The sequence below is a fragment of the Giraffa tippelskirchi genome, chromosome 11, assembly GCF_054371585.1.
Source record: "Giraffa tippelskirchi isolate mGirTip1 chromosome 11, T2T-mGirTip1v1.2.pri, whole genome shotgun sequence".
NCBI classification, from domain to species: domain Eukaryota; kingdom Metazoa; phylum Chordata; class Mammalia; order Artiodactyla; family Giraffidae; genus Giraffa; species Giraffa tippelskirchi.
Genome location: NC_137285.1, coordinates 29,342,372 through 29,370,203, shown reverse-complemented (window position 1 = coordinate 29,370,203; position 27,832 = coordinate 29,342,372). Strand labels below are relative to the sequence as shown.

The 27,832-nt window shown below is 38.8% G+C and overlaps 1 protein-coding gene and 1 long non-coding RNA gene across 3 annotated transcripts in view; both read right to left on the bottom strand.

The window, feature by feature from the left end:
* GLRB (glycine receptor beta) overlaps positions 1-8,516 on the bottom strand; it is an 84,611-nt gene extending 76,095 nt beyond the window's left edge. The window contains exons 1-2 of one of the 2 annotated variants that reach the window (XM_081538003.1): positions 8,391-8,516; positions 6,512-6,662 (exon numbers count right to left, since the gene is read on the bottom strand). In XM_081538003.1, coding sequence (XP_081394129.1) covers positions 6,512-6,633 — 122 coding nt within the window. In that variant the 5' untranslated portion in view covers positions 6,634-6,662; positions 8,391-8,516. Of the gene's footprint in view, positions 1-6,511; positions 6,663-7,436; positions 7,486-8,390 lie in introns of those variants that run through there. The other variant, XM_081538004.1, reaches the window with a different exon arrangement.
* Positions 2,688-5,888, bottom strand: LOC145525150 (uncharacterized). The gene is made up of 2 exons (XR_014068038.1): positions 4,949-5,888; positions 2,688-4,714 (listed from the first exon to the last, which is right to left on the bottom strand). It is a non-coding gene; the product is annotated as an uncharacterized LOC145525150 (long non-coding RNA).
* Positions 8,517-27,832: the final 19,316 nt, after the last annotated feature.

Sequence of the window (27,832 nt, the reverse complement as noted above, 5' to 3'; positions counted from 1 at the left end):
ATTTTTCTTGCCAATGTATTTATCTTGAACATTCCCATTAGGTAGTGAGAAAATGGAACTAAAAAAAATCAACCCATTATATTAACAGAATTAATTACTATTAATGAATAGTAGGCAAGAAAATCAGAATAGGAAGAAAACGGCTTACATTATAGAAAACACATGATGGCTTTAATTATTCACAGTAACCCAACTCTCTTTACTACACGGAACTGATGTATACAGATGCTATCATTAAATGGTACGATAGCTCTCTCAAGGAAACAAAAAGTTCTCAAACACATTTATACACACACAACTTTCTCAGATTGCAAACAAACTAGTAAAAAAAAAGTCATATTGTTTTCCATTACACACAGAGAGAACCATCAATCTTTATGCCATGATTTTAAAGCTAGAGTGCCAACAGTTTGAGGGCTTCCCAGGTGGCTCAGTGGTAAATAACCTGCCAGCTAATGTAAGAGACATAGGAAGATCCCCTGGCGGAGGAAATGGTAACCCACACCAGTATTCTTGCCTGGAGAATCCCATGGACAGAGGAGCCTAGTGGGCTACAGTCCATAGATTTGCAAAGAGTAGGAGATGACTGAGCATGCATGCACCAACAGTTTGACAGAAAGATCCTTAAGAATATAAAATACATACATGCAAACATGACCACACACTCAGAAATAACAGCAGCCCTCATCAAGCATCAATTAAGGGCTTCTTGTATTGCTTCTTCACACCTAAGATAGAAGTACGGGCCCAAAATGGGAGAAGTGAAAGTCGCTCAATCGTGTCCGACTCTTTGCGATCCCGTAGACTATACAGTCCATGGAATTATCCAGGCCAGAATACTGGAGTGGGTAGCCTTTCCCTTCTCCAGGAGATCTTCCCAACTCAGGGATCGAACCCAGGTCTCCCACACTGCAGGTGGGTTCTTTACCAGCTGAGCCACAAGGGAAACCCAGCAAAACTGAAGTGCGTAGCCTATCCCTTCTCCAGCAGATCTTCCAGACCCAGGAATCAAACTGGGGTCTCCTGCATTGCAGGCAGATTCTTTATCAACTGAGATATTAGGGAAGCCCAAGAAAGGAGATTTCAAATGTAGCTTGCAAGCATATTAGTTACACCTATTGTGAGCCAGTGAAATTCAAACAGTCCTTCATAAACAGTAGAAGGTTCTCTAATTCAGTGATACCAAAAAAGGTAGTATGTACCAAGAGGTTATGATCTGGCCAAATTCAGTATTAAAAAAGTGTTATTATGTCTTCCATGAGCACAAATAAACATGATAAATCATGTTTCGGTTTTGATTGTGATCGTTCTATTTTGTTTTGCTTTTGCTTATTCAATCAAGAATTATGAAAGTATATTTTTAAAAGTTCTGGTTTCATATGCAATAGAGATATAAATACAAATCTATAAATCTATGCCTCCTTCTTATCAATTATGGCAGGTATTCATTAGATAATTTATATTTGTCATCTGTCAATCACTATTTCTTGAAATTAATAGTAGTTTAACATGCTTATTCCAGAAAAAAGATTGTATGGTTTTAAAAGATACTCAAAAAAAATCTGATTACTCATGAAATTTCAAGAAGAAATGCTGCCACTGAAAGTTGTTAAACCCTTATTATTAGACCAAGATATTTTATATGGTAGAGCTTTCCAAGACAGTGCACCAAAAATAGCAGCTGATCTATTTAAGTCTGGATGGAGATAAAATTTTTAAAAGATGATTCTGTATCATTCTACTATTGGATAGTCATAAGGCTATCATCACATATAATATATTAGAATCAAAGAATCTTTAAAATCTCACAAACTGAAATGTCCATAAATACTGCCATCTGGCCTAACCACCTATTCAGTGCTCAAACTTTCTATAAAATATGTCACCAAGCAATTATCCCCCATGGCTGAGTGCTTGGAGTCACCGGGAACTCCACTATTTCCCTACTAGGCAATTATATCTGGCAGACTGCTATTAGAAAATTCTTCCTAATTTGGAGCCAAAAATATCCCCCCTCATGTCTTCTACTCATTAGTCCTTGTTTTAACTATTGGTGCCAAGCAGCAAAGACTTTCTCAACTAAGTCACAATTTTTCAAAAAATTTAAGACAACTGTCAAATACCTCAGTTCTTTCAACTCTTCCAAATATGACATTATGGTAATTACCTCAACTATTCTTATTTCTCTCCCCTGAAAGTACTGACTAGCACAGTACAGAAATCTCTGTAAAACTTGCTTTAAATAACTGAATTATTTTAAGTGAAGTAATATGCTTAACACAAAATTAGTAAAATATTAACACTAATTTCTTTCTTAATAACTAATATAGTTAGATGAGAAAGATATGGAAAAATAAAGTATATAGTTACTCATCTGTATCATGTATATTCTAATATGCTATATACTACTCTATTATACTATATTATGTTACATAATGCTTCATTTGTATCATGGTTACAATGTTAATATACTGGTTACAATATTAATATATTATAAATAGGGCTTCCCTGGTAGCTCACATGGTAAAGAATTCGCCAGCAATGCAGGAGATCTTGGTTCAATTCCAGAGTCAGCAAGATCCCCTGGAGAAGGGAACAGCTATCCACTCCAGTATTACAGCCTCAGAATTCCAGACAGAGGAGATTTGCAGTCCATGGGGTCGCAGAGTCAGACACAACCGAGTGACTTTTATTTTTTTTTTCTTTTACAACATTATCTAACATTTTTTCCATTTGCTCTCTGCCAAACTATGCTTTCCCCATTCTATATACTTGGACACATGTTTTCTGAAACAAAGTGCAGTTTATACTTCAATTTGGTTAGATGCAGCCCCTCACTTTGGCCCTTACAGACCATTTAGATGCTAATTCTATCTCACGTATCCCCTATCTATTTCATTTGAATGTTTCCTTTGTACAGTCTTATTGTAGTCACTGGTAAGATGATTAAGCCAAACTTTCATCACAAAACATCATGCAGGTTGAAATACTGTACTAGCTACCTAGTTGTTAACTAATTTTCCCTATACTCAGACTATATGTCTAAATACTGTCCATAGAGATCTATAAATTATTTTCCAGCACTGTAACAAAATCTAGATACAACGACATAAGTCATTCAAAGATCTGATGTTTGTATTCATTTTTTAAACAAATGTTTGTTCCATGTACATTTTGTACCTGGCATTATGTTGATCTCTGGTGACTAAGTCAGTAAGATGCTGCCCTCAAGGAGCTTATAGTCTAGTGGGCAAAGCAGGCAATTACAGGTGATATCATCGGACAGCCTTATCAACGGGATAGGCAATTAGGGAACCACAAAGGAACAGAGTGTGATTATAGAAATCAGATTGTTAGGCTTAGGAAAGGTTTCCCAGAGCAAACAGGGAATTTGTGTTGAATTGAGTTTGAGGTCATTATAGAACAATCAGATTGAAATGCTGGATGTGTGGGTGTGGTGCTCTCTAGACATATCTGGGCTGGACATACAGATGTAGAAGTCAGCAGTGAAAACGTGGTATTTGCAGCTGTGGACTTGAATAAGAACACTGAGACAGAAGTTAATGAAAGAAGGAAACCTCTGGTATTTTGGCAAAATGGAAGAACATTTCAGAGGTCTGAAACATCAAGTGTGTATGAAACTTGAGTAAGGGTGTGGGCTGGATGGGGAGATAGAGCTGGGGGAGTCAGAGGCCAGTCCATGTGATTTTCCAGGCAAGAGTACTGGAGTGGGGTGCCATTTAAAAACATTTCCCCCTTATTTCTAATCTTTGGAGGGAAAAGTTAGAAGAGTAAAATGGGAAGTGTTTGCTCATGTTTGCTACACATACACATACACAACACATTAACTCATATATCACCAACTCCATTATTCAACTATATCCCCAAAAAAGTTTAAATAAATCAAAATATCACCAGACAAATTTCACCATATTGAAGAGTATATGGTAGTCCACCTAACTTCTTGGTTTTGTGATCTCAAATACTCCTCTTAATCAAGATGATTAATGCTTGATAAACCTACACAAGATGGGCAAACTGAACCATATGAGATATAAGTAACTTGCATATTCTTTCTCAGCCCATTATTATAACTGAGATTCTCAATCTGGATGTTCAAAGAAATTTAATATAGTGGATCCAATAATAGCCAGAAAAAAACCTTAGTCTTCAGAGGTTTAGTGATCACTTAAAATCAAAATTCTTTATAAAATGCTCAAAGAAAAACTATACCAATCTAACTCTGCAAAGTACATCTACTTTTTAATAAGTTGGATTTGGGGCAGCATCACTATGGCAGCTGTTAATAAAGCTTCATTTAGTCTCATTATTACACAAAAGTAAGTAATATAATCAAAATTTGACTACTGTGGTTGAGATAGATTTCTCAACATATCTAAAATAATGTGATACAGGCTCATCAGATATATATTGGGCCTTCCACTTAGAGATTACCATATGTGCCAAAGAGAACCTTAAGTTTTTCACTCTTTATCTATCAGATTTAACTTTAGAAATCTGTCTTAACTGTAGACACCCTAAGCATATACAGTCAGTTTATGTGTGTGTTCAGTAGTTCAGTCTTGTCCAACTCTTTGCAACCCCAGGGACTGTAGCCCATCAGGCTGCCCTATCCATGGAATTCACCAGGAAGAATACTGGAGTGGGTAGCCATTCCCTTTTCCAGGAGATCTTCTAAACCCAGGGATCGAACCTGGGTCTCCTGCACCGCAAGCAAATTCTTTACCATCTGAGCCACCAGGGAAGCCCTTGGCAATAGAATAATTCTGGGAAGGGGTAAGTGTGAAAGTCGTTCAGTTGTGTCCAACTCTGCGACCCCATGGACTGCAGCCTGCCAGGCTCCTCTTTCCATGGAATTCTCCAGGCCAGAATACTGGAGTGGGCAGCCATTCCCTTCTCCAGGGGATCTTCCCGACCCAGGAATCACACAGGGTCTCCTGCATTGCAGGCGGATTCTTTACCACCTATGTGTTCAGGATGCCCTCTAAAAGACTCTTATAAGATACATAATAGTTATAAGGCTTGCAGTTGCCATATTCAGAACTCTGGTTCATGACATTTGATGGGGAGACTGGGTGGGGGAGGGGCGGGGAGACAGGATTCCTAGCATCAGCTTCCTCAGTGATCACAGATGGCTTGACTGCATAAACAGAATCACCAGGACTATAAGACAAATGCAACAGCTCATGTCAATATGCTATGATTTATCAAATAAAAGGTTAATATAAACAAGATCCAAAATAAGACAATGTGTCCTTTTGCTTGGGAAGAGTAAGGCCTGACCATGCCCAGTTCCCTAAAATGCTCATCTCCCGGCTGTTGCACAAAAACTGGCTCAGTGAAGATGAGTGACAGAGGCAGGAGGTCACACTCAGCCAGGCGGATGGGGCCATCCTTTCACACCCAGAACCCGGCCTGACAGCAGACTGTGTAGACTGGAATAAGCAGAACTGTTATAGCTGTAAACCAGGAGGTATTGCTTAACAGGGAGATTTACGCACGACAAGGCTTTATGTGGGTCACCATACCAGCCCCAGAACTTCTGTCTCACATATTCATACAAACATTCACCCTGAATACAAACTCTAATGTCTTTTCTTTAAAAAATACACTTCCCAAAATGTACCTTAAAAATTTTTATGGAACATCTATGATGATGCTGGAATAATGTTATCCCAGATCAATATGGCATTTAAGAAATCTTAATGTAAAAATTATCAGTATCAGCAAATTAATTTTTATTCCAGATAACTGCATATATTGTAACATTACTACCTAAAAGCACATATTTTGTGAAGGTTATTTATTTATATACTATTATTCACCAGTAATATTAACTCTTTATTTTACAAAATGGAGTCCAAACCACAAAACCTTGCTGGTTTTTTCTGAGTGGGGAGGGAGTGGGAATTGGACTTAGATTTTTTTTTCAAGTAACTTAAAAATTAATGACATTTTCTGAGACATATCCTAATTTCCTAATATAACTCTTTTACCAAAAAAATACACTGAAATGGAAAACTGATCTACCATGTGAATTTTCTCCTGCCATGCATTAATATGAATTAAGTAGACCTTAAAATTATAGTCCAGCTATCTGATTTTTTAATGAATATTCATTTTTAGGAGTGGTTTCTAAAAAGTCAATTTTTTGAACTGGTACTTACTCAAAACAGAGAATCTCATTATCCAAAGAATTCAGGGTAAGAAAGAAAACTTTTTTTCCTACTTTTATAAAAGATGTATAAAATTATATAAGTCCAGGGTATGAACACAACTTGATAAAACTCTACTATTTTCACTTGAAAGCTGAGAATTAGCTTTCACAGTCTAAAGCCTTCTTCACTCTGTCACTTTCTACCTATGAAACAAATGGGTACATATTCTGATTGAAATAGTCCTGCTGACATGTGTTTCAATAAACCACTTTACTTTGATAAAAATGCAATAACATGTCTCTATATAAGAATATAAGACATGAAGGACATACGATGGACATAGGTACTGCTTCTTTTTCCCCTTCCCTTTCTTTGAAGACTTTTCTTTTGAGTAGGCTTCTTCAATACACAAGGAAATTAAAATAAAAAAGGCCACTGCCAATAAAAACTTCATCTTGAAAATTTAGATTTCAGAAGATGGATCTACAAGAAAGAACAAGAAGATATTTACATTCATGAGACAAATGACAATTACATGACTCTTTAAGGATCATGACTATTACTACCATGGACAGGGCGTTAGCACATCATATTTTCGCTGCTCCTGACAAACATCTGTCTTCCATACATGCACAAACATCAAGGCTTTGTCATATTTTAAGCTTACTAAATATATTATACTCGGTAAAATTTTCTATTCTTCTTTCTCTTCCTTGAAAGAAAAACTCTGCAAATTGCACCTCTGTAAGTGCACCTTACTATATATTTTGTGATGCTCTGTGATGGTTTCATAGTAAAAGTTAGTTTAAAAAATGCTTCATAGAAAATAAGACCTCCTTGAGGAGTAAAAAGTAAGTGTGTAAAATTTTCTACTATAGAGTTTTATAAAATTGTAAATTGATACTGAATTACAGAGTGTATCAATACATGCTTAGAAAGATAACTGGAAAGATGTTTACAAGGTGTTAAGATTGTGCTAGTACATTTAAATTTATGTTTTATGTTTTAAATTTCTTCTGTTCTTTGACTTTTGTATGTGTATTTTTTCAAAAACAATATAAACTATTCTCAAGGAAAAAGTTAATTCTAATTATTAAAGGACTGACAGAAATAAAAGAAAAAAATAGTATCAACGTTTCACCCTCTAAATTCATGGTATTTACATACATTAAATTTGCAAGTTACCTTTTACCCAAAAAAGGAAAGTGCATAATATTTTAAGTTAGCATTCTCCTTTCCTACTCAGATGGTACTAACATTTATCATTCAATAGATGATTTCTGACTCTAGAAATTCTAGGCAACACTGCAAGAAATAAATTAGCAAATATAGTCAGATTCCTCCCAATAATCTTCTTAGCCATATTTTAATAACATTTTTCATGCTCCAAGAGAATTACATTCTTGCCTATCTGATGCAACAACAACAAAAACTTGAAGCATCTTCTAAACACTGGACTATTTAAATCTCTTCCGCATCCTTCATTCCCAAACCATAAATTGTTTCTCCTCGTTTCCTGCAGAGTAAGAGACCGGCCTGTTCCTCAACATTAACTTGATTCCCAGCTCCTCATAATTTTGCTTCTCCTGTGGCATGCTTTCCACCTCTCTTCTTCCTAGGAATTCTTATTTTCCCACATTTATTCTTCACAGCCCCTAAGCAAGCAGTAAGGGCTTCCTCCCTGGTCTTTCTCCTGAAGACACGACAGAGGGTACTTAGGCCCACAGCTGCCCTCAGTCAACTCGCAACACTAGACTTCCTACCCCTCCCCCCACGCCCCAGCCTAGGGGGACATCTGGTGCAGACACCTTTGCCCAAGGCCGCAGGTACTGTGCCCACATCTTTGCCCACTCAGCCCCAGGAGCCCCGAGGCCCTCCTGGAGGTCTGAGGGTGGAGAAAGTCCACCCTGTCTCTCTGTATCCACCTCCCACCTTCCGAAGGGGCTCGCTGCAGGGACTGAGGGACCCCTGCAGACCAAAGGACGCCAACTGCGCCTCTGATCCTCGCCGCCCGCATCCCTCCAGCCGAGCACACCCACACCGCCGACCCGCGGGGATGCGCTCGCCGCCACCACCAGGGATGCGCTCGCCTCCTCCTCCTCCTCCTCCTCCTCCCGCCGCCGCCGCAGTGCCCGGTGCCCCCGCCCGGCCTTGCCGCAGAGCTCCGCATCCCTGGACCCCCGCGCCGCCGCTCTCCCCGAGCCGACTTACCTGAGGCGCCCCTCCCGCAGCCCCGGGAGGACGCGCGCTCCGCCGGACGCGCCGGTGCGGGAGGGGGGCCGAGGGGGGAGCGGCCGCGTCCCCGTCCCCGCGTCCCCGTCCCCGCGTTCCCGCGATGGGCTGACGCGCCTGCTCGGGCCGAGGAGCCTGCGCCGTGGTGTCCGCGCCGGTGCGGTCTCGGCCCTGCGGGGCCCGCGGCACAGCCAGAGCGTGGCGGGAGGTGGGCCGGGCGGGACTGCAGAGGTGTCCGGCTGCGCGCGTGTCCCCTTCCGGCCTCTGAGTGGAGGAATGCAGTCCCCACCAGAGGCTGAAGATGGGGACGGTGGGTGGGGGACAGGGCGCGGGGGACAGCTGGGTTAGTTCGAAAGGAAAAACCTTTCCAGGAGCTGGAATCCTTTAGAGTCTATTTTTTACCACTAGCAACAGAAAACGATCAAACAACAAATGACCTTCTGAGACCTAAGCAGACAACAGTTTCTGTGACTATCATGTGTATGGTTTCCTGGCATCTAACTTCCTCTCCAGTCTTTTTTGCAATTTCTCTAAGCCTGACCTTTTTAAGCATGCTGAAATTGATCAGAATCAATAAAACCATACAATCTTGGACACAAGCTGATTCATATCTTGGCTATTGTAAATAATGCTACTATGAACATTGAGGTGCATGTATTTTTATGAATTTTCTTCAGATAGATACTCAAAAATGAATTTCTGGGTCATATGGTATCCTTGGTTCTGTTTTGTTTTTTTTTAATTTTTATGCACCCTCCGGAGTGGCTGTACCAATTTACATTCCCACCAACAGTGCACAAAGGATCCCTTTCCTACATGTCCTCACCAACACTTGTTAGTTCTTGTGTGTTTTGATGACCGCCGTTCTGGTAGGTGTTAGGTGATAGCTAATTGTGGTTTTGTTTCGCATTTCCCTGATGGTTAGTGATGTTGGGTATTTTTTCATGAGTCTGATGGCCATTGGTATGTCTTCCTTAGAAAATGCATTCTTGAGTCTTCTGCTCATTTTTTGATTGGGTTGTTTGTTTTTTGATATTGAGCTGTATAAGTTCTTTCTGTGTTTTAGAGGTTAAGTCCTTACTGGACATACCATTTGCAAATACTTTCTTCCATTCAATAGACTGCCTTTTTGTTTTGTTGATGGTTTCCTTTGTTTTGCAAAAGGTTGTTAGTTTGACTAGGTCTTATTTACTTACTTTTGCTTTTGTTACCTTTGCTACAGGAGATAGATCCAAAAAATATTGTTAAGACCAATGTCAAAGAGCATACTGCTTGTTTTACATTTCTTCTTAGAATTCTATAGTTTCAGATCTTAAATTTACATCTTTAATCCATTTTCAGTTTATTTTTGTATATAATATGAGAAAATGTTTCATTCCTTTGCGTATAGCTGCCCAGTTTCCCAACACCACTTATCAAAGAGACTGTCTGTTCCCCATTGTGTATTCTTGTCTCCTTTGTCATAGATTAATTCACTCATACATGTTTGGGTTTATTTCCGGATTCTCTATTCTACTCTATTGGTCTATGTGTCTGTTTTCCTGCTAGTACTATACTGTTTTGATTACTATAGCTTTGTGATATTATTCGAAGCATGGAAGTGTGCTACCACCAACTTCGTTCTTTCACAAGATTGATTTGGCTATTTGGGATCTTTTATGATTTCATACAAACATTAGAACTCTTATTAGAGTTCTAAGAAAATGTCTTGGGTACCTTGAAAGGGATGCCATTGAACCTGTAGATTGCTATAGGTAGAAAATATATTTTTCTTGCTGTTGTTCAGTCACTAAGTCATGTCTAACTCTTTGCAACACCATGGACTGCAGCATGCCAGGCCTCCCTGTCCTTCGCTGTCTCCCGGAGTTTGCTCAAATTCATGTCCATTGAGTCAGTGATGCTATCTAACCATCTCATCCTGTATCACTCCCTTCTCCTCCTGCCCTCAGTCTTTCCCAGCATCAGGGTCTTTTCAAATGAGTCAGTTCTTTGCATCAGATGGCCAAAATATTGGTGCTTCAGCTTCAGTATCAGTCCTTCCAATGAATATTCAGGACTGATATCTTTTAGGATTGAATTCTTTGATCTGCTTGCTGTCCAAGGGACTCTCAACAGTCTTCTCTAGCACCATGATTCAAAAGCATCAATTCTTCAGTGCTCAGCCTTCTTTATGGTTCAAGTCTCACATCCATACATGACTACCAGAAAAACTATAGCTTTGCATATGGACCTTTGTCGTCAAAGAGGTATCTCTGCTTTTTAATACATTGTCTAGGTTTGTCTAGCTTTCCTTTCAAGGAGCAACTGTCTTTTAATTTCATGGCTACAGTCACCATCTGCAGTGATTTTGGAGCCCAAGAAAATGTGTCAGTGCTTCTAATTGTTCCCCTTCCATTTGCCATGAAGTGATGGAACTGGATGCCATGATCTTCATTTTTTGAATGTTGAGCTTTAAGCCAGCTTTTTCACTCTCCTCTTTCACCCTCACCAAGAAGCAGTCTAGTTCTTCTTCTCTTTCTGCCATTAGAGTGGTCTCATCTGCTTATCTGAAATCATTGATATTTCTCCTGGCAATCTTAATTCCTGCTTCTGATTCATCCAGCCTGGCATTTCACATCATGGACTCTGCATTAAAGTTGTATAAACAGCATGACAATATACAGTCTTGCCCTACCCCTTTCCAAATTTTGAACCAGTCAGTTGTCCCAAATAAGGTTCTAACTGTTGCTTCTTGTCCTACATACAGGTTTCAGGAGACAGGTAAAGTGGCCTGGTATTACCATCTCTTTAAGAATTTTCCACAGTTTGTTGTGATCCACACAGTAATAGGCTTTAAGTTCAGTTCAGTTGCTCACTCATGTCTGACTCTTTGAGACTCCATGAACTGCAGCACACCAGGCCTCCCTGTCCATCACCAACTCCAAGAGTCCACCCAAACCCATGTCCATTGAGTTGGTGATGCCATCCAACCATCTCATCCTCTGTCGTCCCCTTCTCCTCCTGCCCTCAATCTTTCCCAGCATCAGGGTCTTTTCCAATGAGTCAGCTATTCGCATCAGGTGGCCAAAATATTGTAGTTTCAGCTTAAACATCAGTCTTTCCAATGAACACCCACGACTGATCTCCTTTAGGATGGACTGGTTGGATCTCCTTGCAGTCCAAGGGACTCTCAAGAGTCTTCTCCAACACCACAGTTCAAAAGCATCAATTCTTTGGTGCTCAGCTTTCTTTATAGTCCAGCTCTCACATCCATAATGACCACTGGAAAAACCATGGCCTTGACGAGACAGACCTTTGTTGACAAAGTAATGTCTCTGCTTTTTAATATGCTATCTAGGTTGGTCATAACTTTCCTTCCAAGGAGTAAGTGTCTTTTAATTTCATGGCTGCAATCACCATCTGCAGTGATTTTGGAGCCCAGAAAAATAAAATCAGCCACTGTTTCCACAGTTTCCCCATCTATTTGCCATGAAGTGATGGGACCAGATGCCATGATCTTAGTTTTCTGAATGTTGAGCTTTAAGCCAACTTTTTCACTCTCCTCTTTCACTTTCATCAAGAGGCTCTTTAGTTCTTCTTCACTTTCTGCCATAAGGATGGTGTCATCTGCATATCTGAGGTCATTGATATTTCTCCTGGCAATCTTGATTCCAGCTTGTGCTTCCTCCAGCCCAACGTCTCTCATGATATTTATCTCATGATATATACCATTGTATCTACTACTGTGGGCAGGAATCCCTTAGAAGAAATGGAGTAGCCATCATAGTCAACCTAAGAGTCTGAAATGCAGTACTTGGATGCAGTCTCCAAAACGACAGAATGATCTCTGTTCATTTCCAAGACAAACCATTCAATATCACGGTAATCCAAGTATATGCTCCAACCAGTAATGCTGAAGAAGCTGAAGCTGAACAGTTCTATGAAGACCTACAAGACCTTCTAGAACTAACACCCAAAAAAGATGTCCTTTTCATTATAGGGGACTGGAATGCAAAAGTGGGAAGTCAAGAGATACCTGGAGTAACAGGCAAATTTGGAGTACAGAATGAAGCAGGGCAAAGGTTAATAGAGTTCTGCCAAGAGAACGCACTGGTCATAGCAAAGGCTTTAAAGTAGTCAATAAAACAGAAGTAGATGTTTTCCTTGGAATTCTTTTGCTTTTTCTATAATCTGCCAGATGTTGGCAATTTGATCTCTGATTCCTCTGTCTTTCCTAAGTCTAGCTTTTACATTTGGAAGCTCCTGGTCAGGTACTCTTGAAACCTAACATAAAGGATTTTGAGTATTACCTTGCTAACATGTGAAATGTACCATAGTTTGGACATTCTTTGACATTGCCCTTCTTTGAGACTAGAATGAAAACTAACCTTTCCCAGTCCTGTGTCCACTGCTGAGTTTTCCAAATTTGCTGCCATATTGAGTGCAGCACTTTCACAGCATCATCTTTTAGGATATGAAACAACTGCTAGAATTCTATCACCTCCACTAGCTTTGTTCTTAGTAATGCTTGTTAAGGCCCACTTGACTTCACATTCCAGGATGTCTGGCTCTAGGTGAGTGACCATGCCATCATGGTTATCTGGGTCATAAAGACTTATTTTGTACAGTTCTTCTGCTGTATTTTATTTTCACCTCCTCTTAATCTCCTATGCTTCTGTTAGGATCTTGCTATTTCTGTCCTTTATTGTGCCCATCTTTGCATGAATTGTTCTGTTGGTATCTCTAATTTTCTTGAAGAGATCTCTAGTCTTTCTGTGCATTGTTGACTTAAGAAGGCTTTCTTATCTCCTGGTAACCAGATGTGTCATATCAGTTTAAAAAGCAACCCTGAAACCTCTTTTAGAAACTTGCAAACAATGTCAGTGTTCATTTATTTTTGTTTATTATCTACTTCTTTTTAAGACCTAGGTAAACAATTAATATTGGAGAAGTATTATCTAAGAATGATATTAAGAATTTATTTCCCTAGGTTTTCTAATATCAAGCTAGATTAGCTGAAAATTCCAAAAATGCATATTGTGGATTCAAAATCTGTGTCTTTGTTGGAAAGGTTTTCTATTTGCCCACAAGTAAATTTTACTTACAATTTTTGTCTCTAGTGTGAGAGATGATGACTAAAAAGATCCTATCTTAGCAACTGTTTAGTAGAATTAGCAAGTAAATGTATAATGGTAGCACAAATATTTAAAAGTAATTTATAGAAAGTAAGCCATGAGCTTCATCAAATTATTATGGTTTTAAAATGAGATTTAAAATCAGGCTCATGAAGCAAAGTAAGCTCATCATGTTATCATTAAATAACTACTTAAACTTTCTGTGCCTTTTTTTTTTTTGCATCTCATAGTTTCTGGCTTTATTTCACTAGTGTATATTTCCATTTTTGTATTTTTGTATTTTCATGAGCTATCTCTCCAAAGATCATTTTAAATGCTGTGGATACATTATTTTCTTCTCAGAATCATGCATTTCTTCTTAGAGACAGGTACTAGAATCATAGTTACCAAAATTATTCCAAAGAAGAGGGGCACAGACAGTATTTTGGTAATAGAAAGCAATATTGCTGAAATGTTTTCTTAGTTTTTTATGGTGAGTGGAGTTTCATGGTAGTGTGTATGTTTTTTAAAAACAAAAAGATTTACTTTAAACAAACGACAGCTATAAAGGTTTGAATATTCTAAACATGAATATTTAGGCAAGAAGTCTTCTTAAATCATTACAGAGACGTAATCAGAATCTGTTCATTTTTATGACACCACCCTTAAAAATCAAGGTGAATATTTGTTTTATTAGATTCAATCACGTAACAATAATGGCCTATGTACAAATTTACATAAACTGTTTTTTTTCCAAAGATAACTCTCATTTGCGTTTATTATACACCATTCTAGACATAAGCTTGCTGTGCATTTTAAACATAATATCTCTCTAACCTAATTTTTAAAAATTTATTTATTTTTATTTATTTATTGGCTGCCCTGGGTCTCCCTTCCTGTGCACAGGCTTTCTCTAGTTGTGCAGAGTTGGGGGCTACTCTTAACTACCGTCCATGGACTTGTAGTGGCTTTTCTCATTGCAGAGCATGGGCTCTAGGGTGGATGGGTTTCAATAGCTATGGCCCATGGGCTTAGTTGCCCCACACATGTGAGATCTTCTTAGACCAGGGATCAAAGCTGTGTCCTCTGCATTGGCAGGCAGATTCTTAACCACTGGACCACCAGGGAAGCCCCTTCTCTAATTTAATTTTCAAAGCTTACTTTGGGTTTCCCTGGTGGTTCAGACATCAGTAGAGTTTCTGTATAGTACTGGTGCAGAGGACTAGGACATTTGTTCTCAGCTAGCCGCATTAGCAGAGGGAATGAGGGCACAAAGATGAAGATCCAGTTCTGAAGCTGGCATGCGGGCAGAGAGAAGGCAACAGAAAAGTGAGCAAAGCTTTTAAGTTGCGTTAGAAAAAGTGGGACCAGAATAAAATGTTTGGATGCAATTCTCTTGCACTTCCTAAAGCAGGTTGCCTGCAACATTAGCCCTCAGTGTGCTTACTGGGAAAAAAAAGAAAATGTCAATGCCTCAAAGCTTGGAAATTTTCATCTATCATGTCTTCTAAGACTTATAAAGTACCCTAGCAGATTAAACGTTTTGTTGTCTTAAATAAACATTTCAACATTGCTTAACCAATGTTGTTAAGCTAGTTTCCCCAAAACATGTTTGACCAGAAAATGTTTTTATTCTATATCTATAAATATTCCATACATGAGTCTGCTGCTGCTGCTAAGTCGCTTCAGTCGTGTCCGACTCTGTGCGACCCTATAGACGGCAGCCTACCAGGCTCCGCCGTCCCTAGGATTCTCCAGGCAAGAATACTGGAGTGGGTTGCCATTTCCTTCTCCAGTGCATGAAAGGGAAAAGTGAAAGTGAAGTTGCTCAGTCGTGTCCGACTCTTAGCGACCCCATGGACTATAGCCTACCAGGCTCCTCCGTCCATGGGATTTTCCAGGCAAGAGTACTGGAGTGGGGTGCCATTGCCTTCTCCGATACATGAGTCTAGAGGTCCAATAAATATAATTCAGAAAACTGTTCTGTGCAAAAACAATATCATAGGTTAGTGTTAGGTTAAATGAGTGGTGAAAGCATTTTTTTTCTTTATATATATAGTTAATCAAAGTATTAATGATTTACAATGTTGTCTTAGTTTCAGGTGTATAGAAAAATGATTCCAGTTATATATGCATATATATCTCTTTTTTCATATTATTTTCCCATATAGGTTATTACAAAATACTGAGTATAGTTCCCTGTGCTATACAATAGGTCCTTGTTGTTTATCTATTTTATATATAGCAGTTATGTATGTTAATCCCAATCTTCTGATTTATCCATTCTCCCCACTTTCCTCTTTGGTAACCACAAGTTTGCTTTCTATGTCTGTGGGTCTATTTCTATTTTGTAAATAAGTTCATATCATTTTTTTAGATTCTACATATAAATGATATCACATGATATTTGTCCTTGTCTGGCTTTCTTCAATTAGTACAACAATCTCAATGCTTTTTATGTCTCATGTAAGAATAGAATATTAGCTAAAACCAGAGAATAGTGGCACTATCAGGGTAGCACTAGAGTTTTTTCATTACAACAAAGACATACATGAGGTACTCTTAGCTCCCTGTGGAGGGAGTGATTAACCACCTTAGGGCATGGGAAAGATCACTGTGCCAGACTGACCAAAGGGAATCACTAACAAGTGGAAAGATGCGTGTCAAGACATGGATGTACAATACATGGCATGCACATATTTCCATAGAGTTTTATTTTTCTGGAACCTAAAGAATTCACAATTCAAGAAAGACAGTGACAGAAAATGAAGCTGGGCGGGTTCATGGACCAGACAATGAAGGGCCTCATTGACAATGATGTCTATCTTATAGGTTGAAATAAAGAGGGAAGTGTCTTAAGAGAAGGGAATCATGCAACTGGATTTGTTTTTATAGAATGAACACTTGAATCATCTGGAGAGAATGATGGGAGAGACAAACAGGGAGCCAGAAGGGCATTGAGGAAGTTGGCAGTAAGTAGAATAAGAGAGACACCAATGACACAAAATTCCCAGGGTCGGTGTTGTCCAGACCTTGAGGATGCACAACAGACGGTGAGAGGATGAGGGTAACAGAACCAAGTGTGCAGAGGGCCGAAAACAGGCCCAGCAGGCTAGTTATTCTTGGCTTGAGGATTTGGTTGGTTTTCAGTGGCTGACAGGGTGATGCAAACTGTGGTTGGGCAGTTTCCAAAAATATCTTTCTTATCAATATCTTTCTTATCAATATCCTGCACTGCAATGCTACCTTTCCTGGACAAAATTCCAATCCTGTGTGAAGCCCATCACCTGCTTTCTCCAAAACTGAGTGGAAAATTGCTGTCAAGTACTTATCAGGATAGCTTTAATGGCATTTATAGCAGATGAGCCTTATTATGTTTGCTCTGGTTTCCATGGTTATTTCATACACTCTCCATGATACTCAAACTCCCAGCACCCCTGTCCTTATTCACTTTCAACAGATGAGAAAGCAGAAGTCATCATTCACTCTACATTCATTCAACAACGTACCGAAGAGAAGTACTTTGCTTTTCTTCTTCCATTTCAGCTAAAAGAAAACATTTCTTCCCTTTTCTCCTGCTGTCCATCATCAGCTCTGAGTCCCAGCCCTCTCAAATGTTCAGGGACCAGTCACACTTGCCTTCTTCTTTCCCTTCTCTTCACTTTCATCTTTACCCTCCATCATAAAACAGCGCTTCCAGCATTTAAAAATAAAAACCTTCTTCTGAAAACTAAGTAACTGAGAATGACCTTTAATATTAAAGAAAGATAGTCTCATATTTGTAGAGACGTGAATGGACCTAGAGTCTGTCATACAGAGTGAAGTAAGTCAGAAAGAGAAAAACAAATATCATATGTTAATGCATATGCGTGGAATCTAGAAAAAATCTAGAAGCTATTTCCAGGGCAGGAATAGAGACTCAGATGAGAGAACAGATACATGCAGCCAGCGAGGAGTGGGATGTGAGTGTATAGGGGGAACAGAATGTATAGAGGAGAGATTTCAAAAGAAGGATCCACACAACTCAAAAACTGATTGAAATGTGTAGGATAGTGAAAAGCACTCAAAGACAACTCACAGGTTTTGAACTTGGATGAGTAAGTGGCCAATGGGACATTTATACAATTATGGAACACAAGAAGTACAATCATGGGAAGAAATACAGAGCATTTTATTTCAGGGGCATTGGGACTGAGACACCAAACAAACACTTAGGAGAAAGTCAGAGATACAGAGTTAAGGGCAGGCATATTACCAACCAACGCATTGAGGAAGAATACAGTAAGAGAAGTCCAGCTGTCTCTGTGGGGATGCTTACACTTAGAGGAGGAAAGAAAGGAAAACTGTTAAAACTGATAAGAAAATAAAATTCATGGAAGTGAAGAAAGAGTTTGAAAGCAAAAAAAAGTCTTCAGAAACTAAGGCTGCAATATGTCATCTTCAATGAGTAAGATGCAGCTCACAAGGAAAAGCAGCAGGAAAACACGCACCGATCAGTTTCTTTACATCGGAAACTTTATGAACTGTATCTTTAACACTGGAGGCAGGTATTGAATTTCACTTTTTCCTATGTGTTAGAGCCATATTTGAAATCTAAGTGTTTTCATTTTCATACTCTGCTTCATGTAAAGGATTTATAGTAGATTACCTATATGGAACATTAAAAATAAGGGAACTCAAAACACAGAATGGAATGGAAAATAGAATTGGTAAGAATAAATGATAGATTGGTAGATTGATACTTGGATATCAGTTCAGTTGCTCAGTCATGTCCAGCTCTTTGCGATCCCATGGACTGCAGCACGCCAGGCTTCCCTGTCCATCACCAACCCCCAGAGCTTATTCAAACTCATGTCCATCAAGTCAGTGATGCCATCCAACCATCTCATTCTCTGTCATCCCCTTCTTCTCCCTCCTTCAATCTTTTCTAGCATCAGGGTCTTTTCTAATGAGTCAGTTCTTTGCATCAGGTGGTCAAAGTGTTGGAGTTTCAGATTCAGCATCCATCCTTCCAATGAATATTCAGGACTGATTTCCTTTAGGATTGCCTGGGTGGATCTCCTTGTAGTCCAAGGGACTCTCAAGAGTCTTCTCCAACACCACAGTTCAAAAGCATCAATTCTTCAGAGCTCAGCTTTCTGTATAGTTAACTCTCACATCCATACATGACTACTGGAAAAACCATAGCTTTGACTAGACAGACTTTAGTTGGCAAAGTAATGTCTCTGCTTTTTAATATGCTGTCTGGATTGGTCATAGCTTTTCTTCCAAGGAGCAAGTATCTTAATTTCATGACTATAGTCACCATCTGAAGTGATTTTGGAGCCCCCCTGCCCCCCGCCAAAAAAAAGTAGTTTCTCACTGTTTCCGTTGTTTCCCCATCTATTTACCATGAAGTGATGGAACCAGATGCCATGATCTTAGTTTTGCGAATGTTGAGCCTTAAGCCAACTTTTTCACTCTCCTCTTTCACTTTCATTAAGAGGCTCTTTAGTTCTTCTTTGCTTTCTGCCATAAGGGTGGTGTCATCTGTGTATCTGAGGTTATTGATATTTCTCCCGGCAATCTTGATTCCAGCTTGTGCCTCATCCAGCCCAACATTTCTCATGATGTACTCTGCATATAAGTTAAATAAGCAGGGTGACAATATACAACCTTGACGTACTCCTTTCCCAATTTGGAACTAGTCTGTTGGTCCATGTCCAGTTCTAACTGGTGCTTCCTGACCTGCATACAGATTTCTCAGGTGGCAGATATAGATAGACTCTAAAAACATTAGTAGAAAGCTAATTTCTATTAAAGAGCTTTCTTTTGAGATTTTCTGGACATTTTTCAACCTCATATATAAGTCATCAAGTGCCAATAACAAGAGATCTCATTAATTCAGATTGATAGTACCAAGTAAATACTGTTAATCCCAAGATGAAATAATTAGCTGCACTTTTGATAAAGATTTTTGTGTTATTATTTTGTTCAACTTTTTAAATTTATTGATTGTGATGATTTCACGATGGTGTGATCACTCACCTAGAGCCAGACATCCTGGAATGTGAAGTTAAGTGGGCCTTAGAAAGCATCACTACGAACAAAGCTAGTGGAGGTGATGGAATTCCAGTTGAGCTATTTCAAATCCTCAAAGGTGATGCTGTGAAAGTGCTGCACTCAATATGCCAGCAAATATGGACAACTCAGCAGTGGCCACAGGGCTGGAAAAAGTCAGTTTTCGTTCCAATCCCAAAGAAAGGCAATGCCAAAGAATGCTCAAACTACCACACAATTGCACTCATCTCACATGCTAGTAAAGTAATGCTCAAAATGCTCCAAGCCAGGCTTCAGCAATACATGAACCGTGAACTTCCAGATGTTCAAGCTGGTTTTAGAAAAGGCAGAGGAACCAGAGATCAAATTGCCAACATCCACTGGATCATCGAAAAAGCAAGAGAGTTCCAGAAAAACATCTGTTTCTGCTTTATTGACTATGCCAAAGCCTTTGACTGTGTGGATCACAATAAACTGTGGAAAATTCTGGAAGAGATGGGAATACCAGACCATCTGACATGTCTCTTGAGAAACCTGTATGCAGGTCAGGAAGCAACAGTTAGAACTGGACATGGAACAACAGACTGGTTCCAAATAGGAAAAGGAGTATGTTGAGGCTGTATATTGTCATCCTGCTTATTTAACTTATATGCAGAGTACATCATGAGAAACGCTGGGCTGGAAGAAACACAAGCTGGAATCAAGATTGCCAGGAGAAATATCAATAACCTCAGATATGCGGATGACACCACCCTTATGGCGGAGAGTGAAGAAGAACTAAAGAGCCTCTTGATGAAGGGGAAGGAGGAGAGTGAAAAAGTTGGCTTAAAGCTCAACATTCAGAAAACCAAGATCATGGCATCTGGTCCCATCACTCCATGGGAAATAGATGGGGAAACAGTGGAAACAGTGTCAGACTTTACTTTTTTGGGCTCCAAAATCACTGCTAATGGTGACTGCAGCCATGAAATTAAAAGACGCTTACTCCTTGGAAGGAAGGTTATGGTCAACCTAGATAGCATATTTAAAAGCAGAGACATTACTTTGCCAACAAAAATCCGTCTAGTCAAGGCTATGGTTTTTCCAGTGGTCATGTATGGATGTGAGAGTTGGACGGTGAAGAAAGCTGAGCGCCGCAGAATTGATGCTTTTGAACTGTGGTGTTGGAGAAGACTCTTGAGAGTCCCTTGGACTGCAAGGAGATCCAATCAATCCATCCTAAAAGAGATCAATCCTGGATGTTCATTGGAAGGTCTGATGTTGAAGCTGAAGCTCCAATACTTTGGCTACCTCATGCGAAGGGTTGACTCATTGGAAAAGACCCTAATGCTGGGTAGGATTGGGGGCGGGAGGAGAAGGGGACGACAGAGGATGAGATGGTTGGATGGCATCACCGACTCGATGAACATGGGTTTGGGTAGACTCCGGGAGTTGGTGATGGACAGGGAGGCCTGGCGTGCTGCAATTCATGGGGTCGCAGAGAGTCGGACACGACTGAGCGACTGAACTGAACTGAACTATACTTTATTTGTGAATTATTGAAACATAGGGTCCGGTTATTGGAAGTTGGTGAAGGTGGAAATGATAGAGGGTTAGAACAATAATATCATATGTCATTTATTTTTAGTAAGAAAATAACTCATTAAGGCTGACAAAATGACACATATCTCATTTTTATTCTATTTCTCTTTTAATAAAAATATATTCTACGTATCTACTCTGGGCCAACATTATGGAGACAACTGAAATATAAAAACTATTAAGAAATTTTACTTAACCCTGAAGCCATCCAAAGTAAGGGAAACAGACAAAGTTAAGGGAAACAGAAATCTCAGAGGGCACAGCACAGACTGGGAGAGTCATGAGTGTTTCCCAAAGGAGATGAGCATTGTGGAATAATTAGAAGTTAGCAGGATAGAAGTTCTTCGAGTGTAGGCATTTTTTTCCTAAAGAGGATGTAAATGAACATATGAATTGAATGTGAGTCCCAAAGCTATTCGGAACCACACCATGGCTGGAGCATCATGGGGGAATGGAAAATGAAGATGAAGCCAAGAGGAGAGTAAAACCAGGTAATGAAGAACATTGCACAGCATGCCTAAGGGTTTATTTTTATTTTATTCTGAAAACTATGAGAGCTACTGAAGAACTTTAAGTGGGAGATTAAAAGTCCAGACTTGCATTTAAGACGTATGTTTAGCAAAAAAAAAAAATGTTGATTTTGAATTGCTGTAAAATATTAAATGTCTTTAAAATAGATGAAGCAAACACTGTAATGAGTTTGCACTGAGAGTAAATCTCTTTCAAAGTAACATTGTGATTCCAAAATAACACACCATTGTTATTTCAGTTTTATGCTATATTAATTTCTTTTAGGTAACTTTATTAACATAGCAGTAAAACAGACCCAAGAAATTATTTATCATATTTGTTAATGTAAATCTTTCCATTAAAAAACTCTGTCCAGAACATGACCACCAGCCAGTTTCTATCCACAATTGACTGGCTCTATCTCAATGGTGTTTGTTAGGTAATTTTGCACCTAAAATTTTTTATAAATAAAAATGGCACTGGCACAAAGGAAAATAATCTGAAAAAATATACATATGTGTATATAATTGAATCACTTTGTTGTACACCTGATACTAATACAACACTATAAATCAACTATACTTACATTTTAAAAAATACTGGGAAAAAAATAGTTGCTCTAACACAAATCAGTGTTACTCAATGAAATTCCACCTGTGCTGCCATGAGCGTAGCTGCTTGCTGAGCCTCTGGATGCCCGATGCACAGAATAATAGTATGTGTGTGCAGTGGACAGGATCACACTGGGAGTCTTCAAAGAGGAAGAACAGAGACATTTATATCAGGTTGAATGCGGAGCACTCCTGGGGAATCTCTTCCACTAGATTTATGAGCTAAAGATTTTATCTTCCTAAGTACTGGAAAAATATATATGACACAACATGGTCAGAATTCCTAGCTATTGAATATAAATCTCTGTCCATGGAGTTTGGAAAACTTCCAGATGAATCATACATTTGAATTTCATAAGGATAACATATTTGTCTTTTTTCTAACCTAGAATGTAATGATACATATTTTGAAAGACAAACATACAAAAACAGATAAATATTGTACTTGAGACATAAGTTTATACCCCTTGGAAGATGATGGGGTTTTTTTGTTTGTTTGTTTGTGTTTTTGTCTGAGTGTGTTTTCTCAAAGAAATAAAAGAATTCCAGAAATAGTTATTCCTTTATTCCATTTGCTTGGTAAAATTGCAAGAAAAAAATATGTGCAGTTGATTGAGTTAATTGTTTCCATTTGAAAACCAAGATAAACAATGTCTTCTCCAAATGCCAAACCAGGTACAGTGTTACTGATGGAATAGCTCAAAGCAAAAGAGGCTTTATTCGACTAGTGGAAGAATATATTTCAGATTTTATAATAGAGGGCATTTAGCACAGTTCCACTGATTTCATTATGAACACTTAAATGCTGCTTTTAACAAATTTGTGTTTCCAAATGGGAATTGATCTGGAAGATGAGAAAAGCCAGGAAGCAGGGAGTGTGCCAAGATTTAAGGAGGTCGAAAAAGCTCAAATGTTAACATGTGAATGAAGCTCAGCAAATTTAATGCTATTTCCGTTGTTTCTGAAGCAATATATTTTACATTCTCCACATTGACAAGTAGGACAAACTGTATTTCAAGAAACAGGCCTCTTCATTTTTACAATTTATCAGGATAACATTTTCTGTGAATAAATAGGGTAGCCTTGATTTGAGAGATTTCACTTGGCCAGATGCAAAGTGAGAGTCAAAAAGTTTGTCGAGTACATACAGATAGTTTTTTACTTTAGTTAATTCAAATGTGAGGAACTCTTTTGCTTATAGAGGATGAAATATTGAACATTCTCTAGTTTTCATCAGGCACACAATGCTGCAGTTTTGCAGACCTCAATATATGAAAGTGTTGCTTGTCTAAATTTTTTATTCAAGAAGATGGAAAAAAGTTAACAACCAGCAAAAGAATCTATAAATATGGCTTCCTATGCTACTAATGAATCCTTATTTAAAAAAAGAAAAACTTCCTCTAGTTGTCTGAGTATGTTTGTGTTCTAAGAAGTTGGGGCCAAGGACTACAGCTTAGAGAGAAGCAGGAGGTCACACAGTCTCTTGTACAAGGTGCTCTTTCCAAGGGGCCCCCCGAGGAGCAGAGTCCATCACAAGGCTTTGCAGTCTGAAGGGACAGCCCGCTGGGGAGACTCAGGTGATGACATCCCAAGCTGTGGCTTTCATGGAGAAACATCCCTGTCTGCTTTATGATCATGGTTCTGGGAAAAGCATAAAGATGTTACCCATCATATTCCCCTAAGGAGGACTGGCCAGAGGACCAGGAAGCCAGGAGAAGAATGTCTCTCACTGTTCTCTCTGTAAGAGCTGACAAGCCTGGAGGCATCCAAATAAAGCCACTCAATCTGTGATTAGCTTTCCAGCTCATTGCCAACCAGTAATAGGATTCATTTTTAACTTCTCATCACCTGGGTGACACATTCCCCAGGAATAAGTAAGGAAATAAAAATGGATTCTTAAAATAATACAAGAAAACACTTCAAAAAATGAGCAGAGAGCAACATTTTTTAAAATGTGAAACAGCAACAAAATGATGTTTGTAAATTAATAAAGGAAACTAAAAATAGACTACACTGACACTTCATTAGCAGAAGAGGGGATAAAGAAGCTGTGATACATATATACAATGAAATATTACTCAGCCATAAATAGGAACAAAATAATGCTATTTGTAGCAACATGGATTGCCATACTAAGCAAAGGCAGGCAGACAGAAAAAAACAAATATTATACTTATATGTGGAATCCAAAATGAACATATTTAGAAAAGAGAAATAGAGTCACAGATGTAGAAAACAAACTATGATTACCAAGGGAGAAAGGAGGGAGGGAGAAATTGGGAGACCAGGGTTGACATATACATACTACTATATACATAAAAGATGGACAACTAGTAAAAGCCTACTATATAACACAGGAACTCAACCCAGTACTCTGTAATGACCTATGTGGGAAAAGAATCTAAAATCAGAGTGGATATATAGTATTGAGTTGAGTCCCCTTTGCTAATAGTAGGTTCTTATTAGTTGTCTGTTTTATATATGTAATACTGTATGTCTATATATATATAATATTTTTAATGTAAAACAGCAAGAGAATGCTATTTTTATATAAAGAAAAGGTTAATAAAGGAAATTTAAAATATATACGTATATATGTATGTATAACTGATTCACTTTGCTGTAAACCTAAAACTAACATAGCATTGTAAATCAACTATACTCCATTAAAAAATATTTTTAAAAAAGAATTTTTAAACGGATCTAAGAAGACACTTCAAAGAATTGAGCAGAGAACCCAAAAAATAAAAAAATTAAAACAGTAACAAAATGATTTCTGTATATTAAGAAAATGTTAATAAAGGTAATTAAAAACAGATTGCTAAAAACAAAGTGAATTTGGGAAATCAAGGTCAGAATCCTCACAACACAAAGCAACAATGATGGTACAGCAGTTATATGTTGAGTTGTCCTATTAAAAGGCAAACACTAGGTTGGACTAAAATAACAAATCCAGCTATGTGCCTTTCAGAAGGAATAAGACAAAAACAAAGTCACATTAAAAGGCTATCAATAACAAAACATCAAAGGATGTATAAAACAAATGATAAATTAAAAATCAAATAAGGTGAGCCATAACATGAAAAGCATTAAATGAGACCCAAAACAAGTATATTTACAATGAGAGCCTAGATTAAGGAACTCCAGTTTTGGGTACAGAGAGCTGAGAAGAGCCCAGAAATTTTAACTTCTGTATTTAAGGAAAGAAAAAGCTGAAAAAACTGAAAATTAGTGATTTTCCTTAAACCTTTCAGAGTATCTAGTTTGTAGTGAAAACCTCCATCTGAAATTCTGGGAAGACTGGCAAATTTAGAGCTTTCTAACTGAGATCTGGACTGGGCTTTCCTGGCGACTCAGATGGCTAAGAACCTGGCTGCCAATGCAGGAGACCTGGGTTTGATCCCTGGGTTGGGAGATCCCCTGGAAAAGAAAATAGCCACCCACTCTAGGATTCTTGCCTGGAGATTTCCATGGACAGAACAGCCTAGTGGACTATAGTCTGTGAGGTTGCAAACAGTTGGACATGACAGAACAACTAGCAATTTCGCTTTCTTTCACCCGGAGTGGAAGCCCCCAAAGCTGTAAATGGATAGGGACTCTTACAGGTGCTTTTGTCAAACTACTGGAGGCAGAATGTGGACTAATATGAGATTGAGACCCTCCTGGGTGCTGAGGGCCTAGTAAGCGCCACGCTTCTTGGACTTCACCTCCAAGGACCTCCTTGACTGTCACGGTGAAATTTGGAGAAAGGTCCCTCAGTGGATCTCACAGCGGGAGGGAGGAGTGAGCTTTGTGACAGATGCCCAAGACTTCTCTATAACAAGAGCCTACTCCACAGGGGAAAGGAATTCATCAGGACCTGGTCCCAGGGTTGTGTATGAAGGGTACTCCTCCCCCCACCTCCACCACGCCCAGCCTTCCTGTCCTCCTAAGAGGAGAAGCTATACAGGAGAAATCACTCATGAAGGTCACAGACAGAGGTATAGTCCCCACGAAAGAGACTTAATGGAAAGTTTACAGAATGCCCTCTCTCACCCATGTGCTGTGCTGCTCTTAGTTGCTCAGTCATGACCGACTCCTTGCTACCCCATGGACTGTAGCCTGTCAGGCTCCTCTATCCATGGAAATCTCCAGGCAAGAATACTGGAGTGGGTTGCCATGCCCTCCTCCATGTTCTCACCCATATCTTATAATAAAAATGATTAATAATAATAATAGTTGATTACAACTGTGAGCAAACAGACTCTCTCTGAGAAGTACCCACAGCCCAAGAAGGTAAAAAATATGATACAAGAAGAATCTGAAGCCTTGTCACTCAAACCACAGCAAACAGTAAGAAAACCCCACATCCTAACCAGATTAGCTGAGAACTAAAGGCCTCTCCCCTCACTCCCCATTAACCAGTAAAACATGTTCTGATTTCATGAGAAAATGACAAGGCAATCTAAAAGGTAAGAAAAAAACATCTGAAGAAACAAAACAAGCATCAGTCCAGATTCAGATATGGTGCAGGTATTCGAATTCTCAAACAGGAAATTTAAAATAACAATGATCAGGGAATTCCCTAACAGTCCGGTGATTAGGACTCAGTGATTTCATTGCCATGGCCCAGGTTCAGTCAGTGCCTGGTCAGGGAGCTAAGATTGTGCAAGCTACATGGCATGGCCAAAAAAGTAAGTAAATAAATAAAAATAAAATAAATAACCATGATTAACATGATAAAGGCTCTAATGGGGAAACTAGCAACAGGCAAGAACAAGTGGGTGATATAAACAGACAGATGAGTATTCTAAGAAAGAATCAAAAGAAGTTCTGGAAATCTAAAAGACACGGCAGAAGAGAGGAATGCTTTTGATGACCTCGTTAGGAGACTGAACTCAACAAGGGAAGAAATCCTTACCTAAAGAATATATTATAATCATGAATTTTCCTGCCTCATATGCTGTAGGTAAGGCATGTACAGCAAAAATTTATATTAATTAAAAAAAAGAAGTATGCAACTCACAGTGAGAGATTCTAACATGCATCTTTTAGAAACTGTCAGATGAACTGAATAAAAATGTATAGAATTTGTTTGCTTTTTGCTTCTTCTGTGTGTTTTATTAACAAGATATATATTAGTCTTTGCCCCTGAGTAGATCTGTACTGCATGAAATATGAAGTATATAGCTAGAATCACCCTCAATTTCACCTCCATATGGTCTCTCCTCCCCACCATTTCCCATCAGTCCGGATTAAGGACAATGTGGTCCCGAGGACAGAATTCGAATGATGCAATTAGCATGATTGATCTAATATAGACAGAATTTTATAGCAAAAAAAATTTATAGAAAAAAAATCACAAAGAAATTTTAGCAATCCACACGTATTCTTACCCCAAACCCTAATTCTTTGACCCTGCAACAGTAGATCATGTTCATGTATAAGGCCACAATGAATAACTCAATTAATTCCAGGAAAAAGAATTTATACAGGCCTCATTTTCAAGCCATAATGCAATATACTAGATATTAGCTGGGACTTCCTTGGTGGTCCAGTGATTAAGACTCCATACTTCCACTGAAGGAGGCATGGGTTTGATCCCTGG